Source organism: Octodon degus, unplaced genomic scaffold (assembly GCF_000260255.1).
Source record: "Octodon degus isolate 3935 unplaced genomic scaffold, OctDeg1.0 scaffold00024, whole genome shotgun sequence".
Classification (NCBI taxonomy): domain Eukaryota; kingdom Metazoa; phylum Chordata; class Mammalia; order Rodentia; family Octodontidae; genus Octodon; species Octodon degus.
In genome coordinates, this window is record NW_004524600.1 from 10380266 (window position 1) to 10405803 (window position 25538).

General features: G+C 40.5%; 1 protein-coding gene and 1 pseudogene across 1 annotated transcript in view; both read right to left on the minus strand.

Moving 5' to 3' along the window:
• The window catches only part of Map3k5 (mitogen-activated protein kinase kinase kinase 5), a 243822-nt gene that overhangs the window by 144679 nt on the left and 73605 nt on the right, over nt 1–25538 (minus strand). The window contains exons 2-3 of the mRNA XM_023712197.1: nt 18413–18552; nt 4618–4641 (exon numbers count right to left, since the gene is read on the minus strand). Coding sequence (XP_023567965.1) covers nt 4618–4641; nt 18413–18552 — 164 coding nt within the window. The remainder of the gene's footprint in view (nt 1–4617; nt 4642–18412; nt 18553–25538) is intronic.
• Nucleotides 12640–12737, minus strand: LOC111816005 (annotated as a pseudogene).

Genomic DNA, 25538 nt, shown 5'->3' on the forward strand with positions numbered 1-25538 from the left:
GCCTAGCCTGACCTTCTATGATTGGCTCTAACTGGTCTCCCTGCGTCAACTCTTGGCTTCCCCTGACTGCTGTCCATCTCTCCTCTCCAAGGCGTAGTATCAGGCTCCTTGCAGTAGCTGCGGGAAGCCCACCAGGCATCCTTAGGATAAGATGAGATGCGCAGCTGTAGTCTGCAGGGTCTGGCCCTGTAGATCCTGCCTCTAGAGGCTCTCAGCCCATAATCACTTTCCCCTCACCCATTACACCCTGGGTCACTGATCTTCTACCAGTGATAATGCCAGTGAGGTCACCGTCATACCAACAAAAGCACTGCTGGGAAGACTAAGGGAGTCAAACTGGATACCCCAAGGAAGCAAACCTGAGTGAAACTTAGGGCTCAGGGGAGGAAGGCTCCAGTGAAGACAAAGCAAAGGATTTTAAATGAAATATTCTAGACATGAGGCAACCATAAAAGGATCTTAAACTTGGAAAGAAAACACAAGAAAGATGTGCCTTCTGGCAGTCAGGGCAGATAACATGATGAACTGAAAGAGAAATAAGATTTAAAGAAATTAGGCAGAAAATGATGTAGTAAGATCGTAACAGTAACAGGAATGTAGAAGAAGACACTTGCTCAACAATCAAAAGAAAGAACCAGCTGAACCTGGAGAAGGAGCTGAAGGTCACTTAAAGCAGGTCTACCTAAAAAGGGTTGTAACAGTAACAGAAAGAATTCACCAAATAGAGCTAGACTTGTTCATAAACATACTGCGATCTGAGGAACCTACTGTCCATCAGGTAATCAGCTCAAAAAGAACCGACTTCCAAGTAAGCTATGAGAAGGCCTTCGAAAGGCTGAGGTATGATTTGGGAGAGGATAGGGAAAAATGTTTATTTCTAGAGAACATGGTATTTAAGGGGATTAAGAGGTTGGGATTTAACGTGAAAATGTTTTAAAGAGAGTTGGAATAGAATGCCAATATAAGAGAGTTTCAGGCTAAAACACAGATCTGAGGATTATTTAATATGGTCGAATCAAAGGAAATGAGAGAAGACCTTAAGGGAAAAACCCAGAAAACCAAGCACAGGGCTCAGAACCAGAATGGGGAATGTGGCAAACCCCATCATCACTGCCACGGGATCACAGGGAGTCTAGAGTATCCACTACCAGCCTTATTGGCACATGAAGAACAAGACAGTGTTTCTCCTGCCCTCGGCCCTTAAACCGGCAAGAACAAGCACTTCTCTGTGCCAAGGTATGATCACATGTTTACTACAACTCACTGAAAAAGATGCTATTGTCTCCACTGGACACATGAGTAGACAGACTGGTCTACCCATGTCTGGGACTCCAGCCTAGGGACATCTGCATGGCGTGTCATCATTTAAGGGTCATGCACCACTCTGCAAGGCCCTAGAAGGTTCCTATCTCCTTTTACAGGAAACCTGCATGATTCAAGGGACTGCTCCTAACAAACAGACAAGAAAAAAGTACAGTGCCCTTCTAGGCTTAATGATTTATGAACACATTTTGCTTTGGGTAGTTGTATATCAGTAATGAAGCAGAAATAACCTTGACTTCCAGTTAAAGCATGAAAAAAAGTTCAGCAGGCTGAAATAAAACTTTGAAATCAAATACACTAGTTGTTCCTGTCTTAAGTTCTCCTTCATGCAACAATGACTGGTAGACTAATCCAAGAAGAGAAAAATAATTTTCCTGCTTCTAAAATGTTCCCAAGATCCCGTGGTATATCCATCCAATTTAATCTTTTTGCCAAGCCACTGCCCAAGAAGAAAAAGCAAAGTTATCAATCAGGTTTTTGTTGTTGTTGTTGTTGTTGTTTAGGGAAGGGTCTACAGGGCGCTCAGAGTCTCACTACTATATCGGACTTGCAGTGATCCACCTATTTATAGCCTCCCAAGAGCTGGGATTACAGGTGCGCACCACAACGCCCAGTCTCAATTGCCATCTCAGCGTACCCTGGGAATGCCCACATGGCAGGCCCGGGGAACAAACCCCTGGCCCCTGCACCTGCTTGCAGGTGCTTTAATCCACTAAGCTATTTGCCCAGCCTGGATCTGTGTTAAGTGTTCTGGAATGATTATCAGATGCCTGCCAGTGGAGGAGTATAAAGACAGGAAAATGAGAATTATGAAAACAGCAAGAGAAGCAGCTCTTGAATAAACCCCAACATAGAAAATCCTCCTTCAAATCTCAAATCCTTCAGGACCCTTGTTGAAAATACAGGAACTAGAATCCTTGTTGAAGTTCCTGGCCTCGGAGTATAATTAGAGTTCCTTCTTGATGCTCCTGAAGCACCAGTTCTTTTTTCTCAAGTTCCACTGTCAAGGTCAAAAGGCCAGGGTAGGGGTGGCAGACTGCAGGCGCACAGCTGGCCTGAGCTGAGACAGCTCAGGCAGTACACTGAGGGAGGAAGTGCAAGGGCCAGCCCTGTGATGGTTTGTTTGATTTTTTTTTTTTTTTTTGCGGAACCAAGGATTGAACTCAGGCCCTTAACACTTGCCAGGTAAGCACTTATTCTACTGAGCTATCTCCCCAGCCCCTGTTATGTGGTTTTTAGACGTGGAAGCACTTATTTCCTAAGATTGCTCATGTATACCTTAGAAAGTTGATAACTGTAATTTTGATTTGCACATTGCCACTAATTGGACAACTTGAAATAGAGGATAATTCAAAGCAAAAAAATAATCACTGTATGATTAAAAATAGACACTTCAGGTTGGGGAAATAGCTCAGTGGAATAAGTGCTTGTCTGGCAAGCGCAAGGTCCTGAGTTCAATCCCTGGTACCAACCAAAAATAAAAATAAAAAATGACATCTCCCAGCACATGGGAGGATGAGGCAGGAAAATTTGCCACAAACTTGAGGTCAGCCTGGGTTAGTAAGTTCAAGGCCAGCCTAAAATACATAGTGAGAGACATATTCTTAAAAACAAACAAACAAAACCCACAAACCAGACCTCTTGAGTGCCTCAATTGTCTTTTATTAATGTATTATTAATTCTAAAATAGTCTAATCTACTTTTCATAAAACAGAGGACACATTTCCTTAAATTTCAAAATTTCGAGGCATGGTCATAAAGCAACACTATCAATTTTTCTGGTTTATGTTTTGTTTCATGGCTGTAGAATCCCTCAGCTCAAAATCTAGTCTTACTCTAGCTGATTATCTTCCTGTTTAAAACATAATGGTGACCCAGCTTGTCAATTTTTAAGAACTACAGCATGTATAGAAAACGAGTTGGGCTTTTAGAAAGAAAAGCTCTCAGTGCTCAAACCTACTGAAAGAGAAATGTAACACATTCCACTGCTGAAGGACGCTCAGTGCCCGCATGCAGCTGCTTTCCCAAGCCAGTAGGCGACCTGCTCTCGGGGGCTGAGCCAACTGCTTCTGCTCCCGTCCAGCACTGGCTCTTTCCTGCCTCTGAGTTTCAGGGAACGCTACCTCCGTGAGGGACGGGGGCACAGCGCCCACCCACTCTGCAGCACTTCACTGCAGGTTAATTGCCTGATTTCTGTTTGCTTATGACTTTCTGTGACCTTCTCCCCCAGTGAGCCGCTGGTCCTTCTCAGGTGTTGTCGGGGGTCATTCTGAATGTGGTGGTTTCCGATCTCAAGCTCTACACTGGGTCCCCTCTGGCATGGCAGCCGGCCCTGCCACAAAGTTCATGGTCAATCAGTACTCGGCAAGCAAAATTTGTTTCAGTGAATGGAAGCATGGAGCGGTAAGTGTAAGTGCTCGTTTCCTGTTGAGAGGAGAAGGGCAAGAGCTGAGCAGGGCAATGCTGGCTGTGACGGACTGAGGCTCTGCGCCGGTGGCGCCTTAAGCACAGGTGTTAACATTTCCCATCTCAGCGCTCGCTTCGGCCTCACATTTACTAAGATTTCTGATCTAAGAAAAAAAACCATCAATTGTACCATGAATCTTGTCACCTTAATTAATATCACTTATAGACTTTATATCATATACTACTTTCCCGCACAATTGCAGAGGTTGCTAAATTGCAAAGTTTTTAAATACTCCCATATTTTCCAAGATGAAATAGAAAACCACTGGCTTAACAAGGTCGTTTCCACTGTAATATAATTTTTCTTCATGCATTACTTTTTAAGTTTAAAGTTTACATTTTTTTACTTATTCACGTTTGTTTAATCCTGTGTGGGAGATTAGAATTATGTAGTATAGTCTCAAATGCAGACTAAAATACTTAGGAACTTAATCCTTTTAAGTAGAAGATACGTCATAGACACATATACGGATACATTTAATTCTATATACATGTATATATAGATTACACATTAAAGAAAAACTGAAATTACACACATATGCATATATATATGCTATCTTGTTGCCATTCATAATTCCACAACATTGACCATATTATGGAAATGTTTTTGCCAAAATATAACTACACATAGTAAAAGTCAAGTATTAGTGTAATCTATTCCTATAGTGTAGCATTTAGGTAAAACAATCATTTATATTGATATACAAGAAAGTTGAAAAAGGAATAACAGCTACACAAATTAATAATTTGTGAAAAGTTTTTAAAACACCAGAGACTAGAAGACAGATAAGATTTAATAACTTCTGGAAGATTAAACAAAATACTCACAGTATTCTTCTGGCAAATGATTTCCTGAAAAATAAGAAAAAAGGCATAGCAGAAGTTAATAAAAAATTAATTAATTCAATGACTTTTATTGAATCATTCTACGTGGGATATTTTTGTATTAACAAAGTTTACAATCTGGAGGAGGAGATAAAACAGAAATCTTGGGAAAACTACACAATCATATGAAATCCCAAAACTGAGTAACCTGCAAATCATTTCTGAAGAGTATGTACGTAGAGAATTACCTGATTAGCCATAATCTCTTTCGGATAAAAAATTAAAACAAGCTTGCTCCCCTAAGCATGATCTTACCCATGTCCTGGGAGGGAACAAGGGAATAAGGAACACTGGGCAGTGGCAAACCCACGCGTACAGTGAGAACATCTGACAAGCAAGGCCACAAATATAATTTAGATAGTTTTTTCTTAATGTGTTTAGCGCAGGGTCTACAGGGTCTCACTACACAGATCAGACTCATACTGATCCTCCTGTTTTAAGCCTCTCAAGTGCTGGGATTACAGGTACATGCCGCCACACCCAGCCAGTCTCAGTCACCAGCCAGTCTCAGTCACTGTCTCAGCGTGTCCCGGGGGCGGGGCTAGCCTGGCACTCCGGGGAAGCAAACCCCAGTCTCCGTGCCCCCCTAAACAGGTGCTTTAGTCTGCTGAGCTATCTTGACGGCCCTTAGATATTTTTCAACAAGTAAAAAGGATAAATACACCACGTGGGCAGTGTCCCTACCTTCTAGGTTGGAAGGGTTGAGTTTGGTCACAGATCTAACATAGCTTTGCAGTATGTGGTGCACAGAAAGCTCTCAATTAAAGCTCACTGTTATTATTCCAAGATGTTAAAAATGAGCAGATCCTGGGGAGATGATCTAGAAATGCCTGGGGCAGAAAGCCTTCACTGAGGTTGAGGAATTAAAATTATTTAGAAAAGAGAAAATGGGACACTGTACTGAAAAAAGTATATATGTTGTCATGGAAACAGGAAGCATAAGGCATTTGGAGGGCCACAAGGGTGGCAAAGAAGACAGGCTAGTAGAGCCGTGGGGCCCAGCTGACTGGGCAGCATCCTGCATCTCAGGATCAGAATGCTACAATGACACAGCAGGTGAAGGGACACCACTGACAGCTCTGGATCAGAGTGGACTGTAAGATTTTTGAAAATTCAAGAATAACAGATGAGAAAACAAAATTGACAGAGGAAAAAACTGCACTGTAGTGTTGAGAGCCTTAAAGATGCACGTAAGACATTAAAAGCTACTCTTCAACATCTCGCAATCTTGCTGATACAAAAGAGGAAATATTCACATTTAAGTAGAGCCATTATAAGTCTGGCAAACAAGTGACACAGAGGCATGGGACATAGACAGTGGAGCACGAGCTGAGCTAGGAAGACACACGCAACACCACAAGCCAAGCCAGGCGGTGGAGACCCAGACTACAGATCTAGAGATAGCACGCGGCCCCTGAAGGAACACGAAACATTAACGCCAGGACTAGGATGCAAGGAAGGCAGCTCACCCAGGGATGCGCAGAAGAGACACAGAGTACTTGTAAGAGATCTTGAGGAGAACCACTGGGCTAAAGCAAAAGTTCATTTTGACACATACAGATAATAAGATGAGACATGTATTCGTGGACCTTTTGAAGAAGGCTTTAAATGCAAAAACAAAGTACTGAGTTTAGTAAGTACTTAGCAACCGAAGTATTCTGTAAGATGGGTGATCCACGTAAAGACACAGCATCCACTGTAACAGCAGATGCTGGGACAATATAAATAAACATCCACCACCTGGAAACTGGTTGCATCCACCACCTGGAAACTCTGTGCATTCACAGAGCAGGGCAGCCAGAAAGAATGTTCTTTATGTAGTGTTGTGGAGCCATCTCATTGCTAATTGAGAAAAACAAAGTGCAGAGCCAGGAAGATGGCTCAATAGAATAAGCGCTTGCCTGGCAAGTGCAAGGGCCTGAGTTCAATCCCCAGTTCCACCAAAAAAATTAATAATAATAATAAAAAGTACATAACAGTTCTTATCCTAGGTTCTTATTTATGAATACAAAGGAGAAAAATAAAATTCTAATTTTTACATTCAGAAAGCACAGCTGGCAGGATATACCAGGAACTAGTAACAGAAGCTGTCGATGGAGCCTGCTGGGCGTCCAGGGGATACAGGTGAGAGGACAATGTTGCCCTTTTGTGGCTTGAAATTTCTGTGTCAGGTGAATTCAGGACCTGAGACAGACAAATAACTTTGAAGAGTAATCCTTGTTAAAGTTTTAGGAATACACATTAGGTGGTATTTAGTCTTTGAGGGGAAAATTCATTTAGGTGGTGGATGTAAAAGATCAAGGACATCGTAAGAAGAGTGTGCACAATGGCAGTGCTCAGAAATGGAAACAAAAGAGACAGGGTACAAAGTGGCTTTTCCCACAGTCTCAGGGAGTTAATACCTATAACACACATACACGACAGTTCACGCACAGAGAAACGCTGGATGATCCCAAGGCCAGGAACACAACGTACTGAACTTTCCATGGTAGACTGATGGAGGCTGTCTACGGAGGAGCAGAGCGTACAAATGCCCTCTTCGCACAGGCATAGCTTTCTCGTGATTTGCTCGGCAATGAGGAAGTGCTGTTCACTGCATCTTTTACCCCAGAGTATTGCTGTGCAGGGGACAGGAAGCCTGCTCTTCATGAAGCTGGCCTTGCTATACTGAGTGATACGTATCCTTCAGATAGAAGATACACAGCGCTTGTCATGTTGCCATCATCTTTGCTCATAAGAACCTTTTTTCGGGCGTGGGGCGAAGGAAAGGTTTATATAGCTTACAGTTACTGGAGGTTTCAGTCCATATTCAGCTGGCTCCAAGGCAGAGCGGCACATGGCAGAGGGCAAGGTTTCATGGCAGTGGCAAACAGCAAGAGCACAAAAAGAGGAGTAGCAGCAGCTCAAGCAGTTAGCTTCTCTTTCTCCTAAGGACCTTTGATGGCGCGCTTCATCCCCCAGTCCACACATTTGTGTTCAAGGGATCCTCTGTCCTCCCTCATGGTTGCTCTTTGGGACAAAGACCACGTGATTCATTCATACTTGTATCTGTACTGATTGCCTAGCATGTATTACAGCACATAGTAGGTATTCAGGAAAAACATACACTGATGAATGTAAAAACATACCTTAGCATTTTGCATGATAAGTTAGGATAGCTGGGTAAGTGCTGGCTCTGCACCCAACAAGCCGCATGCTGTTTATTTCTAATATACTGCACTAAAAGTGCTAGACTGACGGACTGTTAGTCTCTTGCAGCTCTACTCACTGTTTGCATTGGGTTCGAGGGGCATCGTGGTCAGTGCCACCCTTGTGCCACCCTCAAGGTCTTTGTGCTCCCTTGAGGGAGCAGCACCCTCAAGCCCCCCAAGTTGTTCCTCTTAAGTGCACCAGGCACAGAGATGGAAGTGGCAGGAAGAGGTGTGGCAGTGAGCACTATATCAGCCAGAGATTCTGTGGAACACCAGCACAGCTGCGACTGGCTCACAGCCAACATGCCGTCTTCTGAGGAACTGCTTGCTGGAGTCCTGGCCCTCTTACTGTCTCCGCTGCTTTCATTTCAGATCAGGCATATATGATAACAAATTATGAAACTCCTATCGCAATCTACAGAATCCATGTTAACTCATGTTTTGTCCAAGTCAAGTGGATATAAATCATTCTCTGGAAGGAGAGAGACCTTGTTCACAGCTTATTATATAACTTTAAATGGGGTATCAACTTTAAAGAAGGAAAAGTACTCTCTGTGCACTTGAAATCGACCCAAACATATTGCAAACAAGCCTTCAAAAGGTTATCTACTGAGGCAGAATACAGTGTTTAATTTCTATTAAACCCACTACAGGGAGTTAGGATGAATTAAAGACAAAACTTGGCTGCTATAATTCACCTCAGATCACAGAAATTTCTCATCAAACATGCCTCTAAGTGAAAAAGACATCATCAACATAAACTCCAGTTTCTTGCCAATGGAGCATTTCCCAACATGTGACACCCCCACTATGATCCTGTGTTTGTCTGGCTAAGGCTTTTGATCAGTCCAACCCCAGCTCTCCCAGCAATATCCAAAATTGATTTTCCTATTTTCTAGTCCCTTTTGGTAATCAAATAAGCAAGCAAGCAAGCAAGCAAACTAAAAGGGACATCTCATTCCAAGAGACGACAGAGACAACTTCTGATAGCTATTTGGGATGATACAACTTTGAAAAAAATCTCAACTGTAAAGAAATGGAGTGTCTGTAACATTAGAAAGTTTTTGTGCCTAAAGCATAGGTGATGATGGCAGGAAAGGAGGTGGGGGCAGCTGGTGGGGGGTGGCTAAATCCATGCAGACTTGGAGAAGCAGGACGGCAACGAGGGCCTCAGTTTCCAGGACAGAGAAAACAGTGCCACTGGGAATTCTGGCCCTGCTCATAGTCTCTTCGGTCTTCCTTCCGCACCTTCCTTCTGTCCCAGTGGAACCTAGCCAGTTTTCTGTTAAACTTGGGAAAAAGAGGGATTTTCTGTACTCTCCAGCTCCATCGTCTTAATTTCAAGGTTTCAAAGGTAAACACACAGTTGTGAGTACCCTGGGCCTAACTGAGGAGAAACACCTCCTCATCTTCTGCACACTGCTGCAATAAAGCCCAGCAGACTCAGGAAGAACCATCCAGCACAGAGGGCACAGAATCATGGTGCAGAGCCCTTAAAGCCAAGAAACCAGGTACATTTGTGTTAATGTCTTATGCTTTCAGAAAAGCTCAACGTGAAACAGTCAAGCAAGCAAACAAACAAAGAAATAGTTGACCAGAAACTTAAAAACTCCTCTTTTTAGAGGACATATAAAATCTATGGAGAGACTTAAAGGGAATGTACCTAATGATGGGTAAAAAAATACAGTGTTCGTGCTTGTCCTATCACTTACCAGTTCCATGTCCCTTTAACAAGTTACTATGTCTCACTGAGCTTATTTCTTATTTATAAAGAAAATATTTTTATCTGTCCAATCCAGATAATGAATACTTAAGTTGTCTGTTTCATTTGGACCATATGTTAAAACCAAATGAAATACATTTCACTAGTCTGTATCATTGGGTGGTGTGTTAAGATCTAATGGAATTAGTTCACGAAACTACCTGAACTATTTTACGGCCAGGATTAATATGAGGTACGGATCATCTTGAAGCAGACAACTCAATTCTGGCACTACAGACACTGTGTGCTCCTGCTGTCAAGGGTCAGGCTAAGAATACATTTTTCCTTTGAAAAAGAGCAGCTGTCAACTAAAACAATCTGTATCAAATGTCAGGTTAAATTTTACCAATCCTGGAAAATAACTTTAAAAGGAATTCTAGACTCTATTCCTTTCCATCCCTCTTAATGTTGTTTCACAGTTAAAAAAAAATTATTCTCGGTGGAAGAATTCTATTGATATTGTCCTTGAGCTGCAAGATGATGACATTTTATTTTATTTTTTTAAATTTTATTTTATTTTATGTATTTATTTTTTTTGCAGAACCAGGGATTGAACTCAGGCCCTTGCGCTTGCCAGGGAAGCGCTTATTCCACTGAGCCATCTCCCCGGCCCCGATGATGACATTTTATACATCTAGCACTGGCACAGCTTCCTAACACAAACCTCACGTTATGCTGGGCTGCTATTGTTACAATTAACTTTCTCTTCTTTGTCACCAGCTGCTCTTCTCAGCAATACCTAACTGAACCGCATTATTCGAGTCCATGCATTTTTAAAATGCACTGTTTAAAAGTTACAGGTATGGATTTCTGTGCAGTAAATCGCACTTATCATAAATTTCAGCAATGATTTCAAAGATGCATTCCACCAGGACCCAAAGAGGATGATGAGTTTTATAAGCTCCACTAAGATCAACTACAAAAGAATCTTTTATTTGTAATGAACAAAAAGGCACAGAATTCAGCAGGGTCTGGCCCACTTTTTCTGTGTGCAGAAGGTCCCTCTTCCTGGTCTTTATTCACGCTCCTAGGCTTATGAAGGGTGTGCACAAATATGGCAGGTGGCAGTCTAGAGAAACAATGTTCTCTCTCTCTCTCTCTCTCTCTCTCTCTTTGTATTTTAGTAAGGGTCTACATGGTCTCACTATGTAGATTGGACTTGTAGTGATCCTGCTGTTTATAGCCTCCCAAGTGCTGGGATGACGGGCGTGCACCACCATGCCCAGTCTCGATTACCACCTCTGTGTATCCCAGCGGTGGGGCCAGCATAGTAGGCCAGGTATTGAGCCCCAGTCTCTGCACCTGCCTAAGCAGGTGCTTTAATCCGCTGCATTATTTGGCGATGTTCTCTTTCATATCTCAAAGCACAGATTTCCCTATCCTATTGGTAATAAGAGGCTGGAAATGATAGCAGGTGGGAGACTAAACAGAATTAGGAAGGAAAACAAGGACATATTTAATCCAGTCTACAGATAACAGCTTAGAAGATGTAATATCACTAATTGACATTAAAGAAAACTGGATCCTCCAGCCGTAAGCCCTTTCCATAACCTCAGGGGTTCTGCAACTGGAAAATCAACTCCTGCTAAATAAATTATTCATCTAGTTTGTCAATTTGCGATCTTTGGAGAAAAGCTCTATAAAGCAGGGCTATCTGTACTGTTTATTTGCCCCCCCCCCATTACCTATTTTTCTTCAACTGAAATGGAATAATTCCAGCTCACATGAAAACTTGACTGTCTCTGAAATCAGCAAAATGAAGAAACAACCTTGTTTCCTCTCTCAACAGCAAAAAAAAAATCCTTCCACGAAATAATAAGTGGATGGCAGCATGTTGAGCCCAGGCAAGGGCAGAATGCCCATTTTAAAAATTCTAGATTCAAAGTCAACAGTAGGCTGCAAAGTAACCAAGATCCAATAGCTAATGGGCAGAGCCAGAGCAGCGCACGAGGGGCGGGGCCGATGATTCTGGTTCACAAATCATGACCCTGCTTTATGTGATATTTTCAAATGACACTTAAAAAAATTTACTGAGTGTGTACTCTGTACCACTGACTAAGTTAGTGCTGAAAAGACTCCAGCAACAATCCATTTTTAAACGACGAGTTATTAACCTTTGGGGAAATTAAAATTCTAATTTTATGTGCAACTCAAATTAACACTTGAAATTTATTGTGCTCACTTTGGTAAAGGATGTAAGTTTTAAGAAAAAGAAGAGATGGTCTAAGATTAAAAAGGAGAAATCTGTATGTTTGCATGAGGTTAAGAACACTATAGAAGGGCTGGCCAAATAGTTCAGCGGATTAAACTGCCTGCAAGCAGGCCCAGGGACTGGAGGTTCCATCTCTGGTCCTGCCATGCAGGCCCCGCCCCCAGGGTGCACTGAGATGGCAATTGAGGCTGGGTGTGGTGGCGCATGCCTGTAATCCCAGCTCTTGGGAGGCTGTAAACAGGAGAATCACTATGAGTCTGATCTAGTAGTGAGTCCCTAAACACCCTGTAGACCCTTCCCTAAAAAAAAAAAAAAAAAAAAAAAAGAACACTCTAGAATCTGAGTTGATCATCTAGTCCAAGTAAGAAATCAATTTAAATTTGAAGTACTGTAATAAAAATTATCCTGACAGCCTCATTAATTTACTACAAGTCGATATAAATTTTAAAATGTACAATTCTTTTACATTAACCACTTGCTTCAAGTGAATACAAATGGGTACCAGAAAATGGATCCAAGTTCAAACATGTAAGCTCTTTGGTTCTCTCTGGAACTGAAAATAAAAAATTGTAAGTCTAGATATGATGGACCTGCTTCACAGAGCAATTGTAGGAGTTCTCAAGGTTCATTTATTTTGCAAAACTTCCTTCTTCTCACGGTCTACCCGCTCATCTAGTGATAGACACCCGCACTGCATCCACATTCTGGCTGTTGTGGACAATGTTGCTATGTCACAGGACCACAAATATCCCTGCTACGGGCTTTTTGTTCTTCAGCATGGAATTGCTGGATCCTGTGGTAAATATACTTTTAATTTTTGCATGTCATCCTTGCGCAGGGGTCATGCTAATCTTCTCTGTATCATTCAAAATTTAGTATATGTCCTGCTGAAGGGAGCATACTTTTCATTAGGGCTAGATTAGGGATGGTGTGAGAAAATTTTGGTCTGTGCACGTACGATTTCTAGTGTCATGGTCTAGTGAGATGTCAGTCAGACCCCAACCTCGGGAATAACAGATGCACTATGGTACAGTAAGGATTTCACGCACTGTATTATGTATGCACTACATTCACTCAGACAGTAAAGAGGGAGCATAGAGACTAATTGCTTTAAAGAATAGTCTATCAAGGAAAATTCCATCTGGGAAGTAATTTTTCAGGCGATGACTAAAAAGAAAAATAAAACTACATCTCTTGACTAAGGAATAATCTACCATAATCATTGAATTTAAACACAAGCCGAGTCACCAGCAGTTGATGAGCCTGTCGGTCTCTTCAAAATCATTTTTTCTCAGTGAATAAAATTGGAACCAATCCTATCTGAATACAGAGAGAAAGCTCCAAATACATACATATATATATATATATATATATATATATATATATCTTCATGTTTTCTAGCTATAGCCTGAACGTTAGTGTGAGAACAACTCATACTTTGGAGCTTAAAAGGTCAAAAGGTATGTAAAGTTATCCTGGTGAATATAGAAAAAAAAGAATTTTTTTAAAAAGGGTTAATTGTGAAATATTTGAGGCCTATGAAAAGTATGAAAGCACTCACATGTCTGCCACCTAGATTTAGAAATATTACATTACAGAGACAACTGAAATCTTATCTCCCCTCCCAACTTTATCCCTCTCTCATCTTACAGAGAGGCAACTAGACTGAGTGTTTATAATTTCCAAGCACGCTTCTATTCTTTCATGACTCAAATGTGTATAACAGTATTATCTCACATATAAAAATGATATAGTATACATATCATCTGTTTTTCCTTCAGTGTTGCTTTTTCCAGATATATATTGATATTGATGTGTAAAGGTCTAGTTGATTCATTTTAAATGCACTCTAATATTCCATTCAATGCCTGCACCAAAAGTATCCTCTTCATTTTCCTAATAGATATTTACCACTTCCTTTGGGCAGAGGAGCTGTTACTGACAATGGCACACCAACATTCTTGATTATATCTCTTCATGCATGTGAGAGACCCTTTGGTATTCCTGAAACAGCACTCATGTCAAGTCACCATTGCTCAGGCAGGGGCCTGTGCTCACTTGACAGTAGGAGATACTGCCCAGTGTTCTTCAGAAGGCTGTGCTGTTACACTCGTCCACTGCTGGTAGTTTTTTTTTTCGGAACTGGGGATTGAATTTAGGCCCTTGAGTTTGCCAGGCAAGTGCTTATTCTACTGAGCCATCTCCTGCCCCCCCCCCCACCTGCTGTTTATGCGATGAGGTAATGGTATTTCAAAGTCTGGTTTTGCTTGTTTACAAAACAGCATTGTTTAAAGTGAGTGGGAAGTGACCCAGAGCTAAAGATATGGAAGAAAGAATCGTAAGAGTTGGAGTTGTGAGCTGTAACAGTCAGAGAAGAATAGTTGCTGGGGAGCTCAGAAAATGACAGCTCACAGTGGGGCACTCTGACATGCTAAGTAATCACCGTGAGCTAAAAAGCAGTCTCAGAACTGAGGTGTCGGGGAGATGGCTCAGTGGAATAAGCACTTCCCAGGCAAGCGCAAGGGCCTGAGTTCAATCCGTGGTTCCGAGAAAAAAAAAAACAAAAAAAAACAAAAAAAAAAAAAACCTTTATGGGCCGGGAAGATGGCTCAGTAGGATAAGCGCTTGACTGGCAAACGCAAGGATCTGAGTTCAATCCCCAGTTCCGCAAAAAAAAAAAAAAAAAAAAAAAAGAACTGAGGTGTCTCTGACCTCCCCCCGGGGTCCCTCCATCCTCTTTCCCTTCCAAAGCTCAGCACGGGCTTTCTCTGAAGCTCCTTTACCTATCTAAATGACAGAGCCTCCAGAAGAGTTTCTTACTAGGACATGCTGTGATGCACAATAAACATTCTTCCTAGGGAATCAGCGCCCATACAGGGCATGTCTCAATCCCGTTTACTTATCTTCCCGCCCTCCAGCCTCCCGCCATTTCCAGATTGAGGGGGAGAGGAGACACACGAGACCCCAGAATTGATATATTAAAGGCAGAGTGAAGGTGAACTTTGCACCAGATTATTCTTCTCTGGGCTCATTCACCTCCCCCCATATCATTTACTTGTTCTCTAAAATTACATTCATCTGCCTCTAGCCTCTCTCCTAGGAAGAAGCTATTCAAGCTTTAATTTTCTGCCCCACGCTTTAGATGATGCTTGTGTGTTTGACATGTTCATAAATTTGTCTCTTCTCCTGTTAATCTCTCTCCTGTTGGTTTCAGTGGATTCAGTTATCAAACTCTAGGAGAAGGAAGGGGAAGCTCCCCTAGCCCCCATGTGGTCCATTAAAACAGTATCTCCCCTCTACACAAGAGCCATCCACTCCTCCCCAGCCCTTTCGGACATCTGCACCGCAGTGCATGGGAAGGTGGCGTTCAGGCTTATTTTCCCATTTACTAAGAAATCCTCAGTGGAAATCTAATCATTTTTAAATGCATGAAGTAAATCAGAAAAGAACTGTCACTAGCATTTCTCATTTTCAAGTAAATTAAATCTTAACACAGTCTCTCTCAATAAGCATTAATGGGTACAGTGAGGCACTGTATTTATTTAAAGAAAGTTCTGAAAAAATGTGTTGTAATGCTAAGTAAAAAAAAAATAACTCCCTTCTCTCTAAGTGCAATCATGATCTTTTTTTAAAAAATAGTTAAAATCATTCAGCATCACTGTCTTCAAATAGTACTTGTGGTTTAAAGCAGCGAATACACATTTTATTGCGAATACATGATATGTTTAGATTCCAAGTATCTTTCAAATGATAATTCAGACATGGATTTTAAGTACTTGTATAGTTCCCCCTAATTGTTTTTCAAGGGCCTCAAACTTAGAAAAGATTTCTTTTTCTATGCTTTTTTCTTGAGAACTGAACCAGAGACATTGTTGTCCTTAATAAAGAACAGTAAATGGAAATAAAACTGGTGCAGTTGTACTTTCTCTGATGCCCAAAGAATCAATGTGTGTGAAACTAGATATGCAAAAGGAACAGCATTCTATTTCTATTTTTGCCCCTGAGAAAAGAGAAAGATGCTTTATTTTGTTTTATTTGCCTAATCCTTACGTGATATAACACAATATATGCAATTATACCTACGACCCTCTGCAACAGAAGAAAATACACGTACCCTGACTGTTTTCAGTTGCAGAGAACCTTTCAGGACACAGAGGAAATTGCTAGATTGCAAAAATATATTCTGTCCCAGATATTTTTATCCTTTACAAACAGACACCCTGGGCTAACTGGCTAGGGTCTAAATGAGTAAATAGCTAATGCTTAAGCTAATGGAAGGGGAAGGAGAAAAGAAAGAGATATATGCTGAATGGGCCAACTTAGAAAGCACAATCGATGGGCTTTTCTGAAAGACCATTCTCAGCAGGAATGTCCAATATGCTTCTGACTAGAAGTTCAGTCATTATTCATGTCCATGGGGAACTGGTTCTAGAACATTCTGAAGATATCAAACCATATGGATCCTCAAGAACCTTATATTAAATAGAACAGCATCTGCACATAACCTACCACACTCTCTCATATACTTTAAATCATCTCAATTACTTAGCATAACTAATGTAATGAAATGACATATAGATAGTTGTTATACTACATTGTTTAGGGAATGATGTTAAGGATGAAAACTTCTGCACATGCTCAGTACAGATACAACTTTATTATCTATAATTAGTTGAAACTACAGACCCCACATATACAGGGTGGTGGTGGTGGTGGGGACTGTAAGTGACAATTGATCTCAGTGGTTCTAGAGAAACAGGCTTGGAGTCCAGCTCTCTTGGTCCTAAATCTTCCAAGCCATATCACGTTGGGCAAACGACTGAATGTGCCTGATCCTCACTTTGTAATCTATAAGAGGGGGATAGACCACATGCGTCGCAAGGCTACGCTAAGATCACACCAGAACATGTATCTGGATACAGTGCAGTACTGAATACCTCGCATGTGGTATGTGCTCAATAAGTAGCAGCTTTGTGTACAATATAAATATGCATAGTTTAGACATCACCAGGCTTTGAAAAGAACTACTTTATTTAAGTACCAATAAAAACTACATAAAGGCTGGCTGCAAGTAATTAAGCCAATTTATTTGTCACATATACATTTCCAGGGAGTTCAACTTCTATCTCCTTCTCTCAAATGTGATCTTAATTCATGAAAAAAAAATTGCCTAAGAAGAAGAGAATGGCTGTAAACTGAAGTAGCAAGATACTTATACAGCAAAAGCAAAAACTGTGAAGAGTAAAAATCTCCAGCCCAACACTGCCTGCCTCAAATGAGCTCAACTGAAGAAGACTGAGATAAATAAAATCATATTATTCTTTCATCAATTGCTATTATGTTATAAATAATGGCACATATAAACACTTAACAACACAATTACAGAACTCTGTATGCACTAATTAAAAGGGTAATTTTAAAGAAGTAAAATTAAGTAACAATTTTTTAGGTGATTGCTTCAGACTAAAAAGAGACTTAGTTCAGGTAGGAACAAATCTCACCTATCAGAATGTTCTGGAAAAAACTAGACCTCTCACTCCCAAGCGCAATGCCTAGCAGGCATACATATGTTTATTCAGTGAAAATGCAAATTTTTCACAGAAAACCATACATGGTGCAGAAACTCAGATTAAAGCAAAAAGGCTAGTAAGGAAATATTTCTGCAAGGATTGAGGGTTGGAGATCTGCGCATAGCAATTGCGAAGTCATTAGAAGTTTGTTATGGATTCTCTGGCTCCATATCCCAAGATTGGCTCTGACTGGGAAACTGAAGATAGAGATGAGAAAAGGCCACACAAAGCTAGCTGGGAGTTTCACAAAGGACACAGATGACACGAGGCTCAGCATGAGTTTCACTGAACTGTAAGATGCTTTTCAAAAAATCCCTAGGCCTTGCAAAAGCATTTTAGGCAACCTTGTTGAACGGAAGAAATGTTTTCAAATCAGGTTTAAAAACTCTCTCCTCTTTATTGGAGAGAAAATTATGACAGGACAGAGAATCTTGTAGGCAAGATACATTAGTTTTTATCCCTCGGTCCTTTTGGATGATAGAAATGCTTTTTGCCAGGCGAGTTTCTATTACTGAAGAGAATGACCCTGGGAACAGTTGGAGTTTAGAGGACGAAGTACAAAGCTTTTACTTGCCCAGTGATACTAGGTGAAAAAATGATGGTGATTTTCTGGGAATATGTAGTGAAAATTTGTACTGAGAACACTTGTAGTTGGAAGGGTACTTTTAGTGGACACAGTGAAGCCCCAGTGGGCAGGTGCCGGGCCCAACTTTTCTTTCTCCTTTCCCTTCTCCAAGGTGTCTAGGTGACTTCCTGTCCGCTGTATCCTCAGCTTCAACTTGACCTGGAACTCTGAACTCCACACGAAGTTTTTCCTACATATCATCAAATACATATCTTCACTGAATTCTAAATAAACCTCACAACTTAGTAATTGTTGCATGGTAATCCTGCAGGCAAAACATCTTTTCACAAACATAAGCTACTTAAAATGTTTTGGGTGACAGAAAGGTCTCCCAGAAGACTGGAGCTGAAATTAAACACTGAGTGAACAAGGGGGTACCTTCAGGGACTGCAGAGAGTCGGAGTTGGTGTCACAGTAGAGGATGATGTTGTTGGCCATGCTGAAGCTCTCCCGCACGCCAAGGTGGTAGAACAGAGAGGGCTGGCGGAAGGCGTCGCTCATCTCCACCACAGCAATATCTGCAGCAGAAAACAAAGTCCCCAACAGATGACGCCTAGATCATGCCCGATAAGCGAATTTGGATTTCAATAACTTAGTACTCAAGAAAGAAATAAGGAAATGAGTGGGGATTTTCCCCCTTCGTTAATCACTGAAGTTTGAATTTGTAGCTCTGCCGGAAGTGGTTTTATAAAGTTCAGCAAACCTGCCTTTTTAAAAAAAAAAAAAATTCAAGAAAGAAATTGTGTAGTTACTGCAAACTACGGAGAGTTTGCAACAGTGAAAGCAGGAGCAAAGGCTCTTAATTAAATTTCAATGTTAAAATAAGTCAACCAAGGCAACAGAGAACTTTTTTTAAAAAGGCAGATTCAGAGGCTGGGAGATGGCTCAGTAGAATAAGTGTTTACCTGGCAAGCGCAAGACCTGAGATCAATCCCCAGTTCCATGAAAAAAATAAAAAATAAAATAAAAAATAGAAAAAAAGCGGATCCAAAGAAAATAGCAATAAGTCACAAATGAAAAATGTAATGTAAAAAAACGAAACAGGCAAATTTATTAGTTCATCCATAGTCAGGTTTTAGACCAGATAGTTAATAAATTAATAGCTAGTGAGTTGTTGCCAAGTATAATCAAGTAAAGTAAGGGAAAATTACGACTAAGAAGGGAAATGTAACTACAAAAATAAGTTCTTCCAAAGACCAAAGATGATTGATATCAAGGAAGTAAAAACTAGATGCCAGAATTTGACAATAATGTCACAAAAAAGGAAATTCAGATTACACTCAAACTCATTTGTAGAGATAGGCAAAAATACAAAAGGAAAACTAACAAAACACAGAGAGTGTTACACTGGCAGAACTGTATATACTATGGGTTTAAAATTTATTTTGGAAGTGCAAAGACATCTCATTAAAAGAAGTCATCTTTCCAAGATGCTCAAGTTACTGTAATTAAAACACAAAATCCACTTCTCATTAAAAAGATTTGCAAAATGGCCTGGGGTATAGTTCAGTGGTAGAGCACATACTTAGCAAGTAAGAAACACTGGGCTTGATCCCAATACTGCAAAAAGAAAACAAAAAGAAATGCAAAGTAAAAATACAGTAACATGAAGCACAATATACATTTCAAATAAGTGCTACCTTTGTGCTTACAGGTATGTCCATAAATATAAGGCGCAAATCTGCCAACTATTCCTAGTAGTATAGGCTGGATCTCTGAAAATCTCAACCAATACACTATGATTTTCAGAAAGTAAAGAGTACCATTCTAGATAATAAAACACAATTATGATTACTCGCAAGTGTTTGGTTTTCAAAAAAAAAAAAAAAAAAGCAACAATTACCTGAATAATCATTAGAAGTAATAATACAACTCAGTGAGGTATCAAGATGCAAAGTTAACGTAACAACCAAAAATGAAAGCAGAGTGCAGTGGCTTATGCTTTTAATCCCAGCTACTCAAGAGAATGAAGGGGAAAGATCCCAAGTTCAAGGCCAGCCTGGGCAACTTAGCAAGACCTATCTCAAAAACCAAACCAAAACAAAAAACCCTTTCCTTTATAATTACAATAGCATTTGGAAAATATAATAGTAAAACAGAGCCCATGGACAATTACAATGAAATGTTAATGTATAACAACTGTGTTAAGGTTACTTGAGTAATGATAAATAAAATGTTTTGTTTTTTTTTTTAATTTATGTATTTTGTACAGGGTTTCACTACACAGCTTGGACTCAGAGTGATCCTCCTGTTTTCAGCCTCCTCAGTGCTGGGATTACAGGCATGCGCCACCACACCTGATATCGGTGGCCTGCTCAGGGTGCCTGGGGTAGGGACTGGGTAGTGTGGCATGCGGTACCAGGAAGTGAACCCCGGTGTGTGCATTTGCCTAAGCAGGAACTTGGTCCACTGAGCTACCTTGCCAGCCCTAAAATGTAGTACTTTTATAAAGCATCTCTTATTGCTCAATTTAAAACAAGCAAGAATAAAGACATGCAATAAACAATTCAACTACTAATACAAACAGGCAAATTCACAAAAGCTTAAAATGGTAACTAAACATGAAAATTCTCCACTTCACTTCTAATAAATGCATATTAACCCAACCACAAAGTACCAATTTCTTTGCCTAAAAAGTAGACAGAAAAATTTTAAAATAGTGAAAATGAGAGGAAAAACTTAAACAAAGAAAAATTTAAAAGACATACATTACAACTTATAGCACATGTATTAAATATATTGCACATATTATGAGCATTCCAATGGGTACATTCAGTGGGTCTGCTCATATTTTTTTACTCATACAAATATCTAAAAGCATACCCCAAACATAAACTGTGGTAACAGTTGAATTATTTAACTAACTTTCTTTACTTCTCCTATTATTTCCTGTAATTTCTATTGCCAACCTTGATTCTTGTTGTCACCAGACAGGGTCTGAGGTCCAACACGTACCAAAAAAGAGAGGAGAGCTCTCTGCTTCTTCCCATAAACATGTAGGTTTTCTGGCACAGAACAGTATTTTAGGCCAATCAGTGAGCAACATAGACAAATTTATTAAGCAGAATGGAAACTCATTGTACTCTTGGCTAGCTCTGTGTCCTGAGACTGCAGTATTCTTAAAAGCACAAATTTAGAGGCTGGAATATAGCTCAGCAGCACAGCACCTGCCTGGTAAGCACAAGGTCCTGAGTACAATTCCCAATACCAAAATCAAAAGTACACTCTTAAAATCACATTTTTCTTTGTCACCTTTCTACCTATTCTGATTTCTTCTGTCCTACCTCATTTTCATAACTAAGAAACCTAAATATAAAAAGTACCAGTATGACTGAATTTAAAATCAAAGTGTAGCACAAAAAAGTGGACCCTTAAGAAGGTACTGGATGCAGAATTTAATCGATCTAATAAATATGAAACAACTCACAATCAGTAAAGGAGAAATAGACCCAATGCAATAGAGGTGAAAGATATACTGTTCTGAAAGTAGCTTCCAGTATGTCCCCCGCCCTCTCCAAGGTTAAAAATGACTTAAGGACTCTTAATATAAATAAGACTTCTCTTCTGGGGTCCCCACCATTTCTACACCAAAATTCAACACATGAAGCTCATGAGTCACTGCATCCCACCCACGCAGCCATCTGCCTCCAGCCCCCATGCCGCTTCGCCTCCCCCAGTGCCAGCGCTTAACAGTCAATCACAGGGCTTTAAAATCCAGGGAGAGTGGAGAGGGGCTGAAAAAAAAAACCCAAATCAAATGGTGGAGGATGAAAAATAACACGCAAGGGAGAAAACACCAGCTAAGTTACACGGTAGCGAGGGGGGTGGCATTTCCCAAGGACTGACTCAATGGAATGTGATGCTAAAATAAAATCAAAGCGCTGCAGAAGGTTTTCAGATTCTGAGGCAGCTAGACATTTCAAATGAATGGTGCGAGCAAAATAAGGTATAGCCCTGTACATCTGAGCATCCAAGCAGGAACAGATCCATTTTTGAACGCTACACGGAACATTAACAAGTACCCATTGGCCCAATTTTAAAATACAGTAATACAGTATGGTAATGCAGGAAGACTTTCTTTGTATTTCAAATTTAGATGAGTGATTTGTTCTAAGACATTTTTATTCTTTTTTTAAATTTAGTCTTTAATTCTCTTAGAGGAAAAATTCACTCTTTGTCTCTGGCATAGAGTTCAAAGGGTTTTGAAAAGTGCATATCCAACCACAACAGGCATGCCACAGAATAATTTTTCACTCCAAACACGTCTCCAATGCTTTCCTTTTGTAATTAACACTCATCCCTGACACCCAATTTGTTTACAATCTCTTTAGATTGGCCTTTTTCAGAATGACAAACAGAATCACAAAACATGTGGCTTCTTTCACTACCTAAATGCACCTGAGATTCATCCACAGATGTCCACTCACAGGTTGGAGGATACTTGGGTTGTCTCGGAGTTAGGGAAGTTTGAACAAAGTTGCTAATTATACTCAAGTCTCTGTACAAACATATATTCTCACTTGTCTTGACTAACCTGGGAGTGGGGTCACGGTCACACGGTAAGTATATATTTAACTCGATAAGAAAAAATTACTATTTTTTAAGGAAATGTTAAAAAGTTTGTGTAATGATTTAGAATAGAAAACAAAAAGTGGTATGTCATGAGTGAACAGAAGACAGGACCGTTGGAGCTGTGCGTGGTACTCATATATCTGTAATTCCAGGAGGGTCACTGGGAGTTCAAGACCAGCCAGAGTTGCATAGTGAGACCCTGTCTCAAAGAAACAAACAAAATTCTTTAACTCGCACAGTTAATAGTTTTATGGTAAGACTGTCTCAGTTTTCTCTTGTTTGTTGTATCATGCATATTATATGAATTGAGTAAGTTGTTCCAGAAGCACAAAAATTTTATTAAAAGATTATAACCTAAAAAAAAAAGAAAGAAAAAATTACCCTCCCCACATGGCAGGCACACCATTTTACATTTCCACCCACAATGGAGTGAGAGTTTCAATTGCTCAATATCCCTGTCAATACACAAGACTGCCAGTTTTTGCCTTAAAGCCAGCCTACTAGGTACACAGCGTTATCCCATCCTAGTTTTAATAGCTATTTCACTAGTGACTAATAAGGTTGAACTTTTTTCATGCTTCTTTTCTGTTCATATTCCTTGATGAGGTGTTGAAATCTTTTGTCCCTTTTTAATTGTTGATTTTATGTTCTTACCATTGAGGTTTATAGGTTCTTTATTATTTTCTAGACATTGTTCCTCTGTCAGATGTGTGATTCGCATGTGCTTTTTCCTAGACTGTGAAATGTCTTTTCCTTCTTTCAACAGTGTCTTTAGAGGGGCTAGGGAGATAGCTCAGTGGAATAAGCGTGTGCCTGGCAAATGCAAGGTCCTGAGTTCAATCCCCAGTATTGGAAAAAAAAAAGTATCTTTAGAAGTACAGACATTTTTGAACTAAATTAATTCCAGGTGCTTGTTTTTTTTTCTTTTGCAGTTGTGCTTAAGGTGTGGTTGTCAACAAAGTCTTCGATTAACCTGAGGTCACAAAAGTTTTCTCTTTTGTTTTTTTCTAGAAGTTTAAAAATGTTACATTTTACATGTAGGTCTATGATCCATTTTGAGAGAATTTTTGTTTATGGTGTGAGGTATGAATCATGGTTCACATTTGTTGTAAATATTCTTTTCTTTATGTATTTGGTATAGGGTCTCACTACACAGCTCAGACTTGTAGTGATTCTCCTGTTTTAAACTCCCCAGTACTAGGATTACAGGCTTGCCCCACCACCCCATCTTGGTAGCCTGCTTGGCGGACCCAGGGTGGTGCTGCTGCTCATGTTGTGCTGAGCCTGGGTCCCTGCGCTTGCCTAGGCAGGCACTTAGACTGCTGAGCTATCTCTGCGGCCCCTGTTGTAAAGATTCTTGTCTTAGTTACTTTTCTGTACTTGCTGGGACAAAATACCCTCCACCCAAAATTAAGGAAGGGTTTATTTAGCTCACAGTCGGTAGAGGTTTCAGTCCATAATCAGCTGACTCTGAGGCAGGGTGGCACACGGCAGAGGGGTAGCAGTTCATGACGGCAGAAGACAGTAAAAGCAACAAGAGTGAAAGGGGAGAGAGCAAGCCTCTTTTCCTCTCTTACATTGTATGCGGGCTTGCTCATACTCCCCGCCCTCCTCTTTTTTCATTTTAAAGAGAAATAAAAATAGTAAAAATGATACAAAATTTCAAAACAAGATGACAGGAAATTAACAATGGTTATTACATTGCATTGTTATCTGTACCCTCCTCTTACACGGGCTCAGGATCTTTACAAAGGAGGACCCTGGCTGGCTCCCTGCTGCGTCACTTAAACTTCAAACCTTCCCAAGTTGACACAAGAACCAACTCTGATAGTTTCCCTATTTCTCTCTGAATGGACTCTTTGTCACTTGTACTAACTGGCTGCGTTTTGGGGGTGGGTCTATTCCTGGATTCCCTGTTTTACCCCCATGGATCTATGAGTCTAAACTTGCCACTGCAACATAGTTTTGACTGCTTCATTACTTATAAGCTTCATGGTTTCAGAAGTTTCAGTCAATGGTCACTTGGCTCTGTCACCTTTGGGCCAATGGCAACACAGCATGGCAGGGAGCATGTGGCAGAACACAGCTGCTCTTCATGTGGCAACCAGGAAGGGCGGCAGAGAAGGGCCCAGGATCTCTCTCAGGGGCACATTCCCAGCCTGACTGCCTTATACTAGACCCCACTTCCTAAAGCTCTACCACTTCCCGGTAGTGTCACAGGCTGGCAACCAAGTCTTGCACAGGCGTTTCTGGGGGATACTCAAGATCCAAACTGCATCAGTTGTCCTTTTTGTTTACTAGTGTAAGTTTTTATTTATTTATTTATTTATTTATTTATTTGGTGGGACAGGGATTGAACTCAGGACCTTGTGCTTGCCAGGCAAGCACTTATTCTACTGAGCCATCTCCCCAGCCCCTTATTGAGAATTTCTGACCCCAATTTTTCCCAATAGCATAAATATTTATTTATTTATTTACTTATTTATTTATTTTGCAGTATTGGGGATTCAACCCAGGGCTTTCCCCTTTAACTACATTCCAAGCCAATTTACTTATTTTTTATTTACTTATTCACCAAGTGGCTAAAGCCATCCGAGCTCAGTTCTGACATTCAGTCCTCCTGCCTCAGCTGCCAGAGTGCGGAGACTACTACCACCCCCAGCTACTGACTGTTTTACACTGACTCTTTTTGGTGCTTTCTTTGAAATCACAAAAGAGTGGTTTGGCCTGCACAGCTTGGTGTTTTAGGGAGACTCTGTCTCAAAAATAAAAATAAATAAATAAAAAGAGCTGGGAATATAACTCATTGTGAAAGTAAAAATAAGGCTGAGTGCTACTGCATCTGCCAAAAAAAGAAGGAGGAGGAGGAGGAGGAAGAGGAGGATAAGAAGGAGGAAGAGAAGGAGGAGAAAGAGGAGGAGGAGGAGGAGGA